Raw genomic sequence first — 13,661 nt, 5'->3', positions numbered from 1 at the left:
AGACAGTGTGGTGAAGAAGGCGCAACAGCGCCTCTTCAACCTCAGGAGGCTGAAGAAATTTGGCTTGTCACCCAAAACCCTGACATACTTTTACAGATGCACAATCGAGAGCATCCTGTCGGCTGTATCACAGCCTGGTACGGCAACTGTACCGCCCTCCACTTCAAGGCTCTCCAGAGGGTGGTGCGTTCTGCACAACGCATCACCGGGGGCAAACTACCTGCCCTTCATGACACCTACAGCACCCGATGTCACAGGAAGGCCAAAAAGATCATCAAGGACAACAACAACCCGAGGCAGTGCCTGTTCACACCGCTATCATCCAGAAGGCGAGGTCAGTACAGGTGCCTCAAAGCTGGGACCGAGAGACTGAAAAACAGCTTCTATCTCAAGGCCATCAGACTGCTAAACAGCATTCACTAACTCAGAGAGGCTGCTGCCTACATTGAGACGCAATCACTGGACACTTTAAGAAATTGATCACTAGTCACTTTAAATAATGGCACTTTAATAATGTTTACATATCTTACATTACTGATATCACATGTATATACTGTATTTTATACCATCTACCTCAACTTGCCTATGCCGCTTGGCCATCGCTCATCCATATACTTATATGTACATATTCTCATTCACCCCTTTAGATTTGTGTGTATTAGGTAGTTGTTGGGGAATTGTTAGATTACTTGTTAGATATTACTGCACTGTTGGAACTAGAAGCACAAGCATTTCACTACACTGACATTAACATCTTCTAACCATGTGCATGTGACCAATACAATTGGATTTGATCTGATTTGATTTGCAATTGAACATAGGCCTATTGCATTCACTGGTTCTATTCAGCTCTCCTTTCTGTCAGTTATGTAGCCTCTGGAATAGACCAGTTGACATAGGGAAGAGAGGTGAACTCTCCTTTGAACCCTTGGGGTTGAATAACAGCAGAGCATCTCCAAAGCATCTCCATAATAGCAGCTTGAAAAGGAGGAGAGAGATGTTACCCAGAGTAATGGACTAATCAGACGACACAATGATAATAGTGAGGACATAATGTTACTATGAAATGGATTTACATGACATAAGCTTGTGTGTATTCAGTGTGCTTGGCTAATAGCTATATGGTTAAGTCAGTCAACACAACAGACAAGAACATGAACAACTGTCTGCATGACAAATACAGAACTATAGTGCATGTAGCTGCTGGCTGATGTAGCCTGCTACCAAAGATAATTTATCCACATATCCAGAGTGGCGCAGCGGTCTTAGGCACTGCATCTCAGTTCAAGAGGTGTCACTACAGTCTCTGGTTCAAGTCCAGGCTGTATCACATCTGGCTGTGATTGGGAACCCCACAGGGGCACAATTGGCGCAGCGTCGTCCAGGGTTTGGCCAGGGTAGGTCGTCATTGTAAGTAAGAATTTGTTCTTAACGGATTTCAGAAGGTTACCTGCCAATCAGAACAGGTCAAGGTCTATACATTTGGAGCTATCCCAATATGCACATTTACCAAAGACGGTAAGCTCTCAGATGCCCCTCTCTTGTGAAATAATATGGAAATAACAAAACAGTAAGTTGTCACACAAATCGTTGCTCATCTATGTGTGTCCAGTGATGTCCCTCCCCACTGGGCACAGATGTCTATTCCACGTTGTTTCAATTGAATTGAAATGACGTGGAAACAACACTGATTCAACCAGTGTGTGATCAGTGGGTTTGCTTTGTTTTGGCAGTGTTCTGCCCCTCTCCACCCGCTCCCCTTGTTGTGGAAAGTTTAAATGCCTCACCCGGTGAGAAATCAGGGGTGGGCTTATCTTAGCTCAGGAGTAAGACGTGATCCAAGTATCAATCTTGACACTGGTAAAGTGTTTTTCTAAACACTTGGCAGGCTTCCTCTTCCCCCTCTGTGTGTTACAGTATGGCAGGTCATTTAGTTGTGTCTGTGGTACAGCGACAGGGGAGACATGGGGTAGAACGACACCTCTGTTACCTTGGCTACACGCCTCACTGGGAAGGTGACGGCTCAGGTGATTTAGTGATTTACACGCCCAGATGCACAGATTCTCATAGACATGCTCCCCGACATCTGTCATGACACTTTTTAATGACACACTCAACAGCTGATAGATCAGTGAGCACACGAAAAGAAACGCAGGGAAAACCTTACAACTGTCATAAAGAAGAAGTGAAGACGAAACAGTCTGTGGTTATTAATTGTGGTCATTTCCACCAAGGTGACTGATCTGAACAAAATGTGTCCTCTGTTGACTGTGGTGTGTTGACATGTGTTTCTGTGTCTGTTTCTGCATCAGCCAGGCAGCGCAAAGTGAATCACAACAGAGAACTGCATTGATTCTAATGTATAGCTATTGTGTTATGTTAGGGTCACGTGTTGTAAAGGTTCACATTGGTATGTCTTACTGCACAGGTATTTATTTGTGTACTACTGTCTTTATTCAGTTAATCTCAGTTTATGCTCACACTCACATTTGAGATAAAAGATCAAAACAAGATATAACCTTCTACTGTTCTGAGACAGTGTGAGTGTGATCATGCTAAAATAGAGCAGCTGCTATAAACGCTTCCCAACTTGACAGATCCAGTACACTTGAGCTCCATTGAACTCATCAATAAAATCATTCATTCCCTTCACAGATGATCACTTGGGTTAAATCTCCTACGTACAAGGAGAAATAAAAATGCTTATGGTTGGTAAATTAACATTACGGTATGTTACACTGCATCCCAGAGAGTTGTTTTCACCAGTCAGTCTTACTGTCAAAGATCTCACATTTTGTGTTTCCTCGTTTAAGCTTTTCAACTTCAAGAGCAAGTTAATTAGTGTGAAGGTGGATAGGAGGCTAAAACCACTTTTTCTGTCATCAGCATGAGGGTGTGAACAGCGTACGTTTGTTACGTTGGCGCAGGATGCGTCTGGATGCAAGCAGGGGTGTGTACACCATACTGTAAACATAAATCTGGAAGAGAGGAAGAACTCAACTTGAACTCTGTCCTATGAGAATGCTTTCTGCCCTGTTTGTACACTGAAATGTGGCACACTGTAAGACTTTTTGCCATTGTGGAAGAGTCAAATGATCAATACTGTACCATACTGTACCATACTGGAATGTAGATACACTGTGTATCATGTGAGCAGTCTTTACCACCGCAGTAAAGTTTGTGTTCTTGTAGTATGCTGTACTAAGCATACTAAGCAAGCCACTAAGCAAGAACTACTCATTTGACATAGGAACACATTTTAAAATGCAAATAAACATATTTAGATTAAGACTACTTAGACTCCACATTCACATACACACTCATTTTCTGAAGCATGTAATGACAGTTTACACGTTGTTAAACTTCCAAACATATATTGGCCTTTAAACAAAAGGCAAAACAATAATTTGAATAAATTGAAGCAGTTTACCCAGCAGAATGGCTAATCAGAATGTATTCTACTTGAGCGTGCTGAGACAAGCATGTTGGTGGGGAGATATGTGTGTTTGATGAGGCAGTCTACTCTCATGCTGTGCTCTCCACTCTATCCCATTGGCCCAATACAGCCTAACTGTACCAGCCAATCAGAAAATCACAACTCCATATGCAGCAAAAAGCCTTGGTTACCTCAACATATACAAATACTGTACCAGGGAACGGCCATTCATTTTGAATTGTACATCCATTGAAAACACGGTCCCACTACACTACTATTATATCACTATTCACAGAATACAACTCAGTTCTTGAGTACTGTTTAAATCTAGGAGTGTGAGGAAAATGTTGGAATTGAACCATTGACTATTGTTGTCGTTGTCGTTGTCCTGTTCTAGCCTCTGCCACAGTGGAGGACTTCCAGATCCGTCCCCATGGCTTGTTTGTCCACTCCTACCGGTCCCCTGCCTTCTGTGACCACTGTGGAGAGATGCTGTGGGGCCTGGTGAGACAGGGTCTCAAGTGTGAAGGTAGGTACTCTATAGAAGGAGCTCTGGGCTGCGTCTCAAGTGGCACCCTATTCCCCATATAGTGCACTACTTTTGACCAGAGCTCTGGTGAGAAGTAGTGCACTTTGTAGGGAATGGGGTACAATTTTGGACACCGCCGTGGACCTATTTCAACAAATGTAATTAGGTTCCAGCCACTCTGACACCATTACATAACTCTCTAAGAGGGGATATTATCAGGGTACATTGGATACAGGCCACTCAGGTGTACTCTGGTCCGAAGAGGTCTCTTCAGGGTCCACGATGAGCAGCAAAGTCCCTGCTTGAAGAGTGTTGGGAAGAAGAAAACAATTTGTCTTCTGTCAGGCTGGAGGCAGTTGGAAAGTGGTTGGAAAGGTTGTGCATAGAGGGGATGAAGGTACACACAATAGTCTAACATGTATAAAAGTATTACATAATGTGGTGTCTGACTGGAATGGTGGCGAGCTCATGAAGGAAAGTTTCCCAAACACAAAGTTTCAACAATCCATGAATGACTTGTTCCATTAGATGACTCCTACTTACACTGAACAAAAATAGAAACTCAACATGCAACAATTTCAAAGATTTTACTGAGTTACAGTTCATATGAGGAATTCAGTCAATTGAAATACATTTATTAAGCCCAAATCTATGGATTTCACTGTTGGTCACTGATACCTTAAAAAAAAGTAATGGCGTGGATCAGAAAACCAGTCAGTTTCTGGTGTGACCACCATTTGCCACATGCAGCGCGACACCTCTCGTCCACATAAAGTTGATCAGGCTGTTGATTGTGGCCTGAGGAATGTTGTTCCACTCATCTTCAATGGCTGTGCGAAGTTGCTGGATATTGGTGGGAACAAGCTGTCATCACGTCAATCCAGAGCATACCCATACATGTTCAATGCGTGACATGTCTGGTGAGTATGCAGGTCGTGGAAGAACTGGGACATTTTCAGCTTACAAGAATTGTGTAGTGATCCTTGCGACATGGGGCCATGCATTATCATGCTGAAACATGTGGTGTTGGTGGCGGATGAATGGCACGACAATGGGCCACAGGATCTTGTCAGGGTATCTATATGCATTCAAATTGTCATCAATAAAATGCATTGTGTTTGTTGTCCATAGTTTATGTTCGTTGTCCGTAGCATAACCCCACCGCCACCATGGGGAACTCTGTTCACAACATTGACATCAGCAAACCGCTCACCCACATGACGCCATACACGCTGTCTGCCATCTGCTCGGTACAGTTGAAACCGGGATTCATCTGTGAAGAGCACACTTCTCCAGCGTACCAGTGGCCATTAAAGGTGAGCATTTGCCCATTGAAGTCGGTTATGACGCTGAACTGCAGTCAGGTCAAGACCCTAAGGACAACGAGAATGCAGATGAGATTCCCTGAGACAGAAATGCAGAAATTCTTCGGTTATGCAAACCCACTGATTCACCAACTGTCTGGGTGGTTGTTCTCAGATGACCCCGCAGGTGAAGAAGCTGGATGTGTGGGTCCTGGGCTGGCATGGTTACACGTGGTCTGCAGTTTTGAGGCCGGTTGAATGTACTGCCAAATTCTCTAAAACAATGTTGAAGCTGGCTAATAGTAGATAAATGAACATTAAATTCTCTGGCAACAGCTCTAGTGGGCATTCCTGCAGTCAGCATGCCAATTGCACTCTCCCTCAAAACCTGAGACATCTATGGCAATGCACCTGTGTAATGATCATGCTGTTTAATCAGCTTCTTGATATGCCACACCTGTCAGATGGATGGATTACCTTGGCAAATAAGAAATGCTCACTAACAGGAATGTCAACAAGTTTGTGCACCACATTTGAGAGAAATAAGCTTTCTGTGTGTATGAAACATTTATGGGATCTTTTATTTCAGTTTATGAAACATGGGACCAACAGTTGACATGTTCCATTTATATTTTTATTCAGTGTAGTTCCACAAAGACAGTCTCTCACAAGTTTGATGCAAGTATAAAAATGACCACGTTACACGTGAACTCACCTTTGCTCTGAAACCGTCTGTTTCTCTCCCCTGAAGGTTGTGGTCTGAACTATCACAAGCGCTGTGCCTTTAAAATCCCAAATAACTGCAGTGGTATCCGCAAGCGGAGGTTGTCCAATGTCTCTCTGACCGGCTTGACCACACTGACCACCACACGGTCCAATGAACCTTCGCCTTTCACCTCTGACGAGGCCTTACTGGTGAGTTTATCCTGGTTGTTGGTGAGTTTACCCTGATTACTGGTAGGTTTACCCCTGGTTACTGGTGAGTTTACCCTGATTACTGGTGAGTTTACCCCTGGTTACTGGTGAGTTTACCCCTGGTTACTGGCGAGTTTACCCCTGGATACTGGTGAGTTTACCCTGGTTACTGGTGAGTTTACCCCTGGTTACTGGTGAGTTTACCCTGGTTACTGGTGAGTTTACCCCTGGATACTGGTGAGTTTACCCTGATTACTGGTGAGTTTACCCCTGGATACTGGTGAGTTTACCCTGGTTACTGGTGAGTTTACCCCTGGTTACTGGTGAGTTTACCCCTGGATACTGGTGAGTTTATCCTGGTTGTTGGTGAGTTTACCCTGATTACTGGTGAGTTTACCCCTGGTTACTGGTGAGTTTACCCCTGGTTACTGGTGAGTTTACCCTGATTACTGGTGAGTTTACCCCTGGTTACTGGTGAGTTTATCCCTGGTTACTGGTGAGTTATCCCCTGGTTACTGGTGAGTTTACCCTGGTTACTGGTGAGTTTAATCCTGGTTACTGGTGAGTTTACCCTGATTACTGGTGAGTTTACCCCTGGATACTGGTGAGTTTACCCTGGTTACTGGTGAGTTTACCCCTGGTTACTGGTGAGTTTACCCTGGTTACTGGTGAGTTTACCCCTGGTTACTGGTGAGTTTACCCTGGTTACTGGTGAGTTTACCCCTGGATACTGGTGAGTTTACCCTGATTACTGGTGAGTGTACCCCTGGATACTGGTGAGTTTACCCTGGTTACTGGTGAGTTTACCCCTGGTTACTGGTGAGTTTACCCCTGGATACTGGTGAGTTTACCCTGGTTACTGGTGAGTTTACCCCTGGTTACTGGTGAGTTTACCCTGGTTACTGGTGAGTTAATCCTGGTTACTGGTGAGTTTACCCTGATTACTGGTGAGTTTACCCCTGGATACTGGTGAGTTTACCCTGGTTACTGGTGAGTTTACCCCTGGTTACTGGTGAGTTTATCCTGGTTACTGGTGAGTTTACCCTTGGTTACTGGTGAGTTTATCCTGGTTACTGGTGAGTTTACCCTGGTTACTGGTGAGTGTATCCCTGGTTACTGGCGAGTTTACCCCTGGTTATTGGTGAGTTTACCCTGGTTACTGATGAGTTTACCCTGGTTACTGGTGAGTTTACCCTGGTTACTGGTGAGTTTACCCCTGGTTACTGGTGAGTTTACCCCTGGTTACTGGTGAGTTTACCCCTGGTTACTGGTGAGTTTACCCTGGTTATTGGTGAGTTTACCCCTGGTTACTGGTGAGTTTACCTCTGGTTACTGGTGAGTTAACCCCTGGTTACTGGTGAGTTTACCCTGGTTACTGGTGAGTTTACCCTGGTTAATGGTGAGTTTTCCCCTGGTTACTGGTGAGTTTACCCCTGGTTACTGGTGAGTTTACCCTGGTTACTGTGGGTCATCATGAAGAGCTACACACACACATGTGCATGCTCACACGGGCATGGATGGACGCACGGACCCAGGCACACACACACACACACAGAAGCAGGCACACACACACACCATAGATTACTACAGTACATGCCTACACATTCCCAACCTCTCAATGGCAAATTGTTGAATTATGATGAGTAGCATGTTCCTAATATAAAGGACCTGATGTGATTATGAAGGCCTTTGTGGCTGGTTGTTTTCATTATGAATTCTGTTGGAGCAGGTCTTTACTCCAGCAGCAGTCAGGCATGTGTGTGAATATTGTTATGGTTTAACTCTGATCTCTCTCTTCACCTCCTCCCTGTGTGTGTCCCTGTTCTCTCCTCGCTGCATGCTCAGTCTCCTGTCAGTCCCGGCATGGAGGTAGGTACCCCAATACCCTGCCCTCACGTATTGCAGTATCAATACGCCTATTATCACCAGAAGCACATTGCTTTCCCTGTTTTTGTGTCATATGCCAAAATAAGACAAATAAGACAAAGAAAGGAGATTGAATAATATAATTTTAGCTTAGGTTGTTGTTGCTTGTGATCTGTTACCTACCATGTGCCTTTCTCTGAGTGGGGCATCAGAGCAACACTGACTAGTCTACCCTGCTTACCCTCCACAGCAGAAGACACAGACAGACTTATTTTCTGGCAGAGAGAGAAGGTCCTCTTCCTACATCGGCCGGCCTATAGAGTTAGACAAAATCCTCCTGTCCAAAGTTAAGGTGCCTCACACCCTCGTCATCCACTCCTACACACGCCCCACCGTCTGCCAGCACTGCAAGAAGCTACTCAAGGGCCTGTTCCGTCAAGGCCTGCAATGCAAAGGTACCGTAGGGGTTCAGAGAAACTTGAGATAATGAGAGAGGTTACCAGTGGTTGGTCGGAGGAGGTGGAGATGATAGTGAGTCACACAGTACATACTGTAATACTGTGTGACTCACCTGTGGGCTTTCGCCAGCTCAATATTATTATGGTATTATTTTTGGAAATCTCAAGACTCTGTTGTCACAGAGTTGGCAAAGTTAACAGATGGCAGTTGTTTCTACCTCAAGCTTTCTTTGTGACATCTTAAATAACTATTGTGGCCTGATTAATAGATAGCCCTGTAACTTTATAATTACATGGTAACTGCAATTGCAGAAACAGTGTTGTGACTACCATAGACGTCATATAATTCACAGATGTACTGTAACTCTGTGGTTACTACAGTGTACACAAGAATATGTCAATCGTTATTTGAATATGTTGGTAACCCATTGTATCAACGCTGGTGTTTGGAGGAAATATTGGAACGGTTGGCCGGCCCTCGACTTAGTCTCGGGTGTAACACACTAGGCGTAGTGGGTGCGGAGTCAGGTGCAGGAGGCACTCTCCACGAAACTGGGTGTAATAAAACAAATGCCCAAAACAGGTAACTAAACAACACGCACTACCACACATCACACAGTGGGAAAAAGAACCAAGCCCGCACAAAGAGCAAGCGGGCCTACCGGCTTAAATAGCCCAACTCAAAATGTAAACAAGAAACAGGTGAAGCAAATCAGACAAAACCAACAGAAAATGAAAAAGGGATCGGTGGCAGTTAGTAGGCCGGTGACGACGACCGCCTAGCGCCACCCGAACAGGAAGTGGAGCCACCTTCGATAGGAGTCGTGACATCGGGCTTAACAACACCCGTTCCAATAGTATATCTTCCAATAGTATATCCTCCAAACACCGGCTTCTCGGACATTATCACTTCAATAGAGTTGTACTTTATATATTCAGCAGAACAGAGTGTGATAGTATCGTGTGTGAGACGGTTTATTAGGTACTCTAGCAGACAGATAAGGGTATGTTTGTACTCGCAGTGCTATTAGACAGGTTGGACATATGGACAGGCCATCTCTTTCTCTCTCTCTCCTTTCTCTCCTTTCTCTCTCTATCTCTCTCCTTTCTCTATCTTTCTCCTTCCCATCTTACACACTCTCTCACTCTCTCTGTTTCTCTCTCACGGTTACAGATTGCAAATTCAACTGTCATAAACGATGTGCGCCCAAAGTGCCAAACAACTGCCTTGGAGAAGTGTCTAAAACTGAAGGCAAGTTTCACTTTAGATAGTCATTTGCTTTAAGTGTGGCAGATTTTTCCTAGTAAGTGGTGGTCCATCTCATGTAGTTTCCAAGAAATGTCACAGGATTGAGATATTTTTCTTTCAATTCTGCAACATCTACACATTTACTTCAGTTATGAGAGACTGTAGGAAGAGAATCATATATAGGACACCAGCTGAATTCTTGGAAGTACCAGAATATTCCTTGAAATATCAACAGAATTATGACTGTGAAATGATGTCACTGTTTTATTTAAAAATCTCTCCCACACTACCACTCTGATATTCTTTGTATTTTCCGCTTTTCGTTCCTTATTTCTTCTTTTAAAAAACAGGGTTTCTCTGTCATACTTCATTTTCTACTATTCTCTTTGTCTACACCTTGTGTGTTTCCACCTGTTGCTCCTCCTCCTCCAGATCTGCTGAGCTCAGGGGCGGAGTCTGATGTGGGGATGGGGGAGGGTTGTGACGACCACGACAGTGACATGAACAGTGGTCTGATGGATGACATGGAGGAGGCCATAGTGCCTGACTCGGGCCTGCTGGAGGCTGGCCACGGGGAAATGGGAGACATCCATGACCCAGAGGATGACTGCAACAGGGCTATAAGGTGATTGACTGGGCCTGGGACTAGGACAGGGGGACCCCCAATGGCTATGGCTGGGGATATGTACAGTAGTCATAGGTCCTGTTAAAATATCCATTCTAGCATACTGCTTAGAATGAAGCAATTTACCCCGGCTCAACCCTTACCCTACCCTAACCCTAGCCCTAGCTTCATGTCCACATTCCGGTTCAACCCTTAGCCTTAACCTCAACCCTAACCCTAGCTTCATGTCCACATTCCGGTTCAACCCTTACCCTTCCCATAACCCTAACCCTAGCTTCATGTCCACATTCCGTTTCAACTCTTAGCCTTAACCACAACCCTAACCCTAGCTTCATGTCCACATTCCGGTTCAACCCTTAGCCTTAACCTCAACCCTAACCCTAGCTTCATGTCCACATTCCGGTTCAACCCTTACCCTACCCATAACCCTAACCCTAGCTTCATGTCCACATTCCGGTTCAACCCTTAGCCTTAACCTCAACCCTAACCCTAGCTTCATGTCCACATTCCGGTTCAACCCTTAGCCTTAACCTCAACCCTAACCCTAGCTTCATGTCCACATTCCGGTTCAACCCTTAGCCTTAACCTCAACCCTAACCCTAGCTTCATGTCCACATTCCGGTTCAACCCTTAGCCTTAACCACAACCCTAACCCTAGCTTCATGTCCACTTTCCGGTTCAACCTTAGCCTTAACCACAACCCTAACCCTAGCTTCATGTCCACATTCCGGTTCAACCTTAGCCTTAACCACAACCCTAACCCTAGCTTCATGTCCACATTCCGGTTCAACCCTTAGCCTTAACCTCAACCCTAACCCTAGCTTCATGTCCACATTCCGGTTCAACCCTTAGCCTTAACCACAACCCTAACCCTAGCTTCATGTCCACATTCCGGTTCAACCCTTAGCCTTAACCTTAACCCTAACCCTAGCTGTTTCAACTCTTAGCCTTAACCACAACCCTAACCCTAGCTTCATGTCTACATTCCGGTTCAACTCTTAGCCTTAACCACAACCCTAACCCTAGCTTCATGTCCACATTCCGGTTCAACTCTTAGCCTTAACCACAACCCTAACCCTAGCTTCATGTCCACATTCCGGTTCAACCCTTAGCCTTAACCTCAACCCTAACCCTAGCTTCATGTCCACATTCCGGTTCAACCCTTAGCCTTAACCACAACCCTAACCCTAGCTTCATGTCCACATTCCGGTTCAACCCTTAGCCTTAACTACAACCCTAACCCTAGCTTCATGTCCACATTCCGTTTCAACTCTTAACCTCAACCCTAACCCTAGCTTCATGTCCACATTCCGGTTCAACTCTTACCCTACCCATAACCCTAACCCTAGCTTCATGTCCACACCTCAGCTCAACCCTGACCCAATCCGTAACCCTAACTTCATGTCCACACCTCAGCTCAACCCTGACCCAATCTGTAACCCTAACTGAGTCCTGAAGTTGAGAAAAAAAGCATTCACACGGCCAGAGTTTTTATGTTTGACTCCCTTCATTTCAAAGCCCATCTACTAGCAACAACATCCCACTTATGCGAGTGGTCCAGTCAGTCAAAAACACCAAGAGGAAAAGTAGCAATATCATGAAGGAAGGTTGGCTAGTGCACTTCAGCAGCAAAGACACTCTGGTAAGTCTGATTATATTAATGTATTTTTATCACACCAACTAATCAATCTGCTGTAGAGTGGCAAAATTCCATGATTTCTGGAAAACCTGCACATTTTTGCAACACTAATGTTCTGCCATTTTATAGACATTTTGTAATGTTTTGTGTAAGTTATTTTGTGAATGCATGTCTATTAAATGTTAAATGTTGTTTTTATTTAGTAAAATCTGCTATGGGCACTGACCTATGGCATAATAGATGCTGTATGAGTAGGTGGAAACCCCCATTGGCAAGAGGGGGAACCCACCAGGAAAATATGTTATGTAGTCCCAGTCTGTGCAAGGCTCTCTATCTGTTTCCACTTCAGAGGAAAAGACACTACTGGAGGCTGGACAGCAAATGCATCACCCTTTTCCAGAATGACACAGGCAGCAAATACTACAAGGTAAGAAATCAATTGAAATGTTATATAGATTATTATGGGTGAAGGGTGAATGGAACCTAAGAACTGAAGTTAATGGACCAAGACATTGATCAGACATTGATCAGTTTGAAATATCATGTTTATATTGAAATGCAAGTGCTCTAACCACTGTAAAACGACTGCTACTACAACAATCAATCTAATGTATTTCATAAAGCACTTTGTACAACAGCTGTTGTCACAAAGCACTTGACAGTAACCCGGCCTAGTCCCCAAACAGCAAAGAGCAATACTACCTCTGCTGTGTGGCAGGAAATTCCATTGTCAGAGGTGTTGTCTCTGGACCCAGCGAAGACCTTCAACCTGCTGTCTGAGGGCTCCAACGCCCACTGTTTTGAGATCGCCACGGGCAGCCTGGTCTACTATGTAGGGGAGAACCTGGCGAGGCCGGAGGGCCCGGGGAGCATGTCGGCCCACAGCAGTATGCTGGTCAGCGGGGTCGGGCCGGATGTGGCCAGGATGTGGGAGATGGCCATCCAGCATGCCCTCATGCCCGCCATCTCTAAAGGACTGTCACACGGGTCACGTCACAGTGGCCACAGTAAGTATAAGCAGAGTTAATTGGATAGATGGACTCTTATAGAAATTAATGTAATTTTATTGAAGCAACCTTGTTTTATTCAGCACTAGGGTTGCAAAATTCTGGTAACGTTCCCAAAATTCCCAGGTTTTCCAGAAATCCTGCTTGGAAGATTCCTGGAATCAGGAAAGGAATAGGCAGGAAATCCTAAAGCCTCCAACCAGGATTTCTGGGAATTTGGGAAAAGTTACCAGAATTGTTTAACCCTACTCAGCATTAGGAAGGAACACTCTCAAGGTTATAGTATGGAAGACTATTAACTCTTATGGACTACTCTTAACTCTTATGGAATACTCTTAACATTTCCCTTACACCAACAGAGGATGTTTCCATCAGTATTTCAGTGTCCAACTGCCAGATTCAAGAGAATGTGGTAAGTAGAATTTGGTCTCACGTGATTTGAACGACTTTGGGTATATTTTTATTTTCAGATTTAGTGACTATAATGTTGGTCATAATATAATATAAACTATATTATATATAATATTGCGGTAATAATATATTGCGGGTCATGTCTGCCCCTCTTGCATGGTTAGATTATTTTTTAGATTTTGTAGAATTTAAAAAAATAATAGACAAAAGACAGTAGACAAC

At 44.4% G+C, this 13,661-nt stretch overlaps 1 protein-coding gene across 1 annotated transcript in view; it reads left to right on the top strand.

Moving 5' to 3' along the window:
- LOC139383479 (serine/threonine-protein kinase D1-like) overlaps window positions 1–13,661 on the top strand; it is a 44,855-nt gene that overhangs the window by 20,738 nt on the left and 10,456 nt on the right. Inside the window, exons 3-12 of the mRNA XM_071128035.1 lie at window positions 3,834–3,965; window positions 6,021–6,184; window positions 8,030–8,053; window positions 8,301–8,505; window positions 9,683–9,760; window positions 10,190–10,382; window positions 11,901–12,024; window positions 12,371–12,448; window positions 12,740–13,028; window positions 13,388–13,440. Coding sequence (XP_070984136.1) covers window positions 3,834–3,965; window positions 6,021–6,184; window positions 8,030–8,053; window positions 8,301–8,505; window positions 9,683–9,760; window positions 10,190–10,382; window positions 11,901–12,024; window positions 12,371–12,448; window positions 12,740–13,028; window positions 13,388–13,440 — 1,340 coding nt within the window. The remainder of the gene's footprint in view (window positions 1–3,833; window positions 3,966–6,020; window positions 6,185–8,029; window positions 8,054–8,300; window positions 8,506–9,682; window positions 9,761–10,189; window positions 10,383–11,900; window positions 12,025–12,370; window positions 12,449–12,739; window positions 13,029–13,387; window positions 13,441–13,661) is intronic.

The sequence above is a fragment of the Oncorhynchus clarkii genome, chromosome 25, assembly GCF_045791955.1.
Source record: "Oncorhynchus clarkii lewisi isolate Uvic-CL-2024 chromosome 25, UVic_Ocla_1.0, whole genome shotgun sequence".
Classification (NCBI taxonomy): domain Eukaryota; kingdom Metazoa; phylum Chordata; class Actinopteri; order Salmoniformes; family Salmonidae; genus Oncorhynchus; species Oncorhynchus clarkii.
Note: the sequence above shows the minus strand (reverse complement) of the source record. Positions and strands in the feature narration are given on the sequence as shown.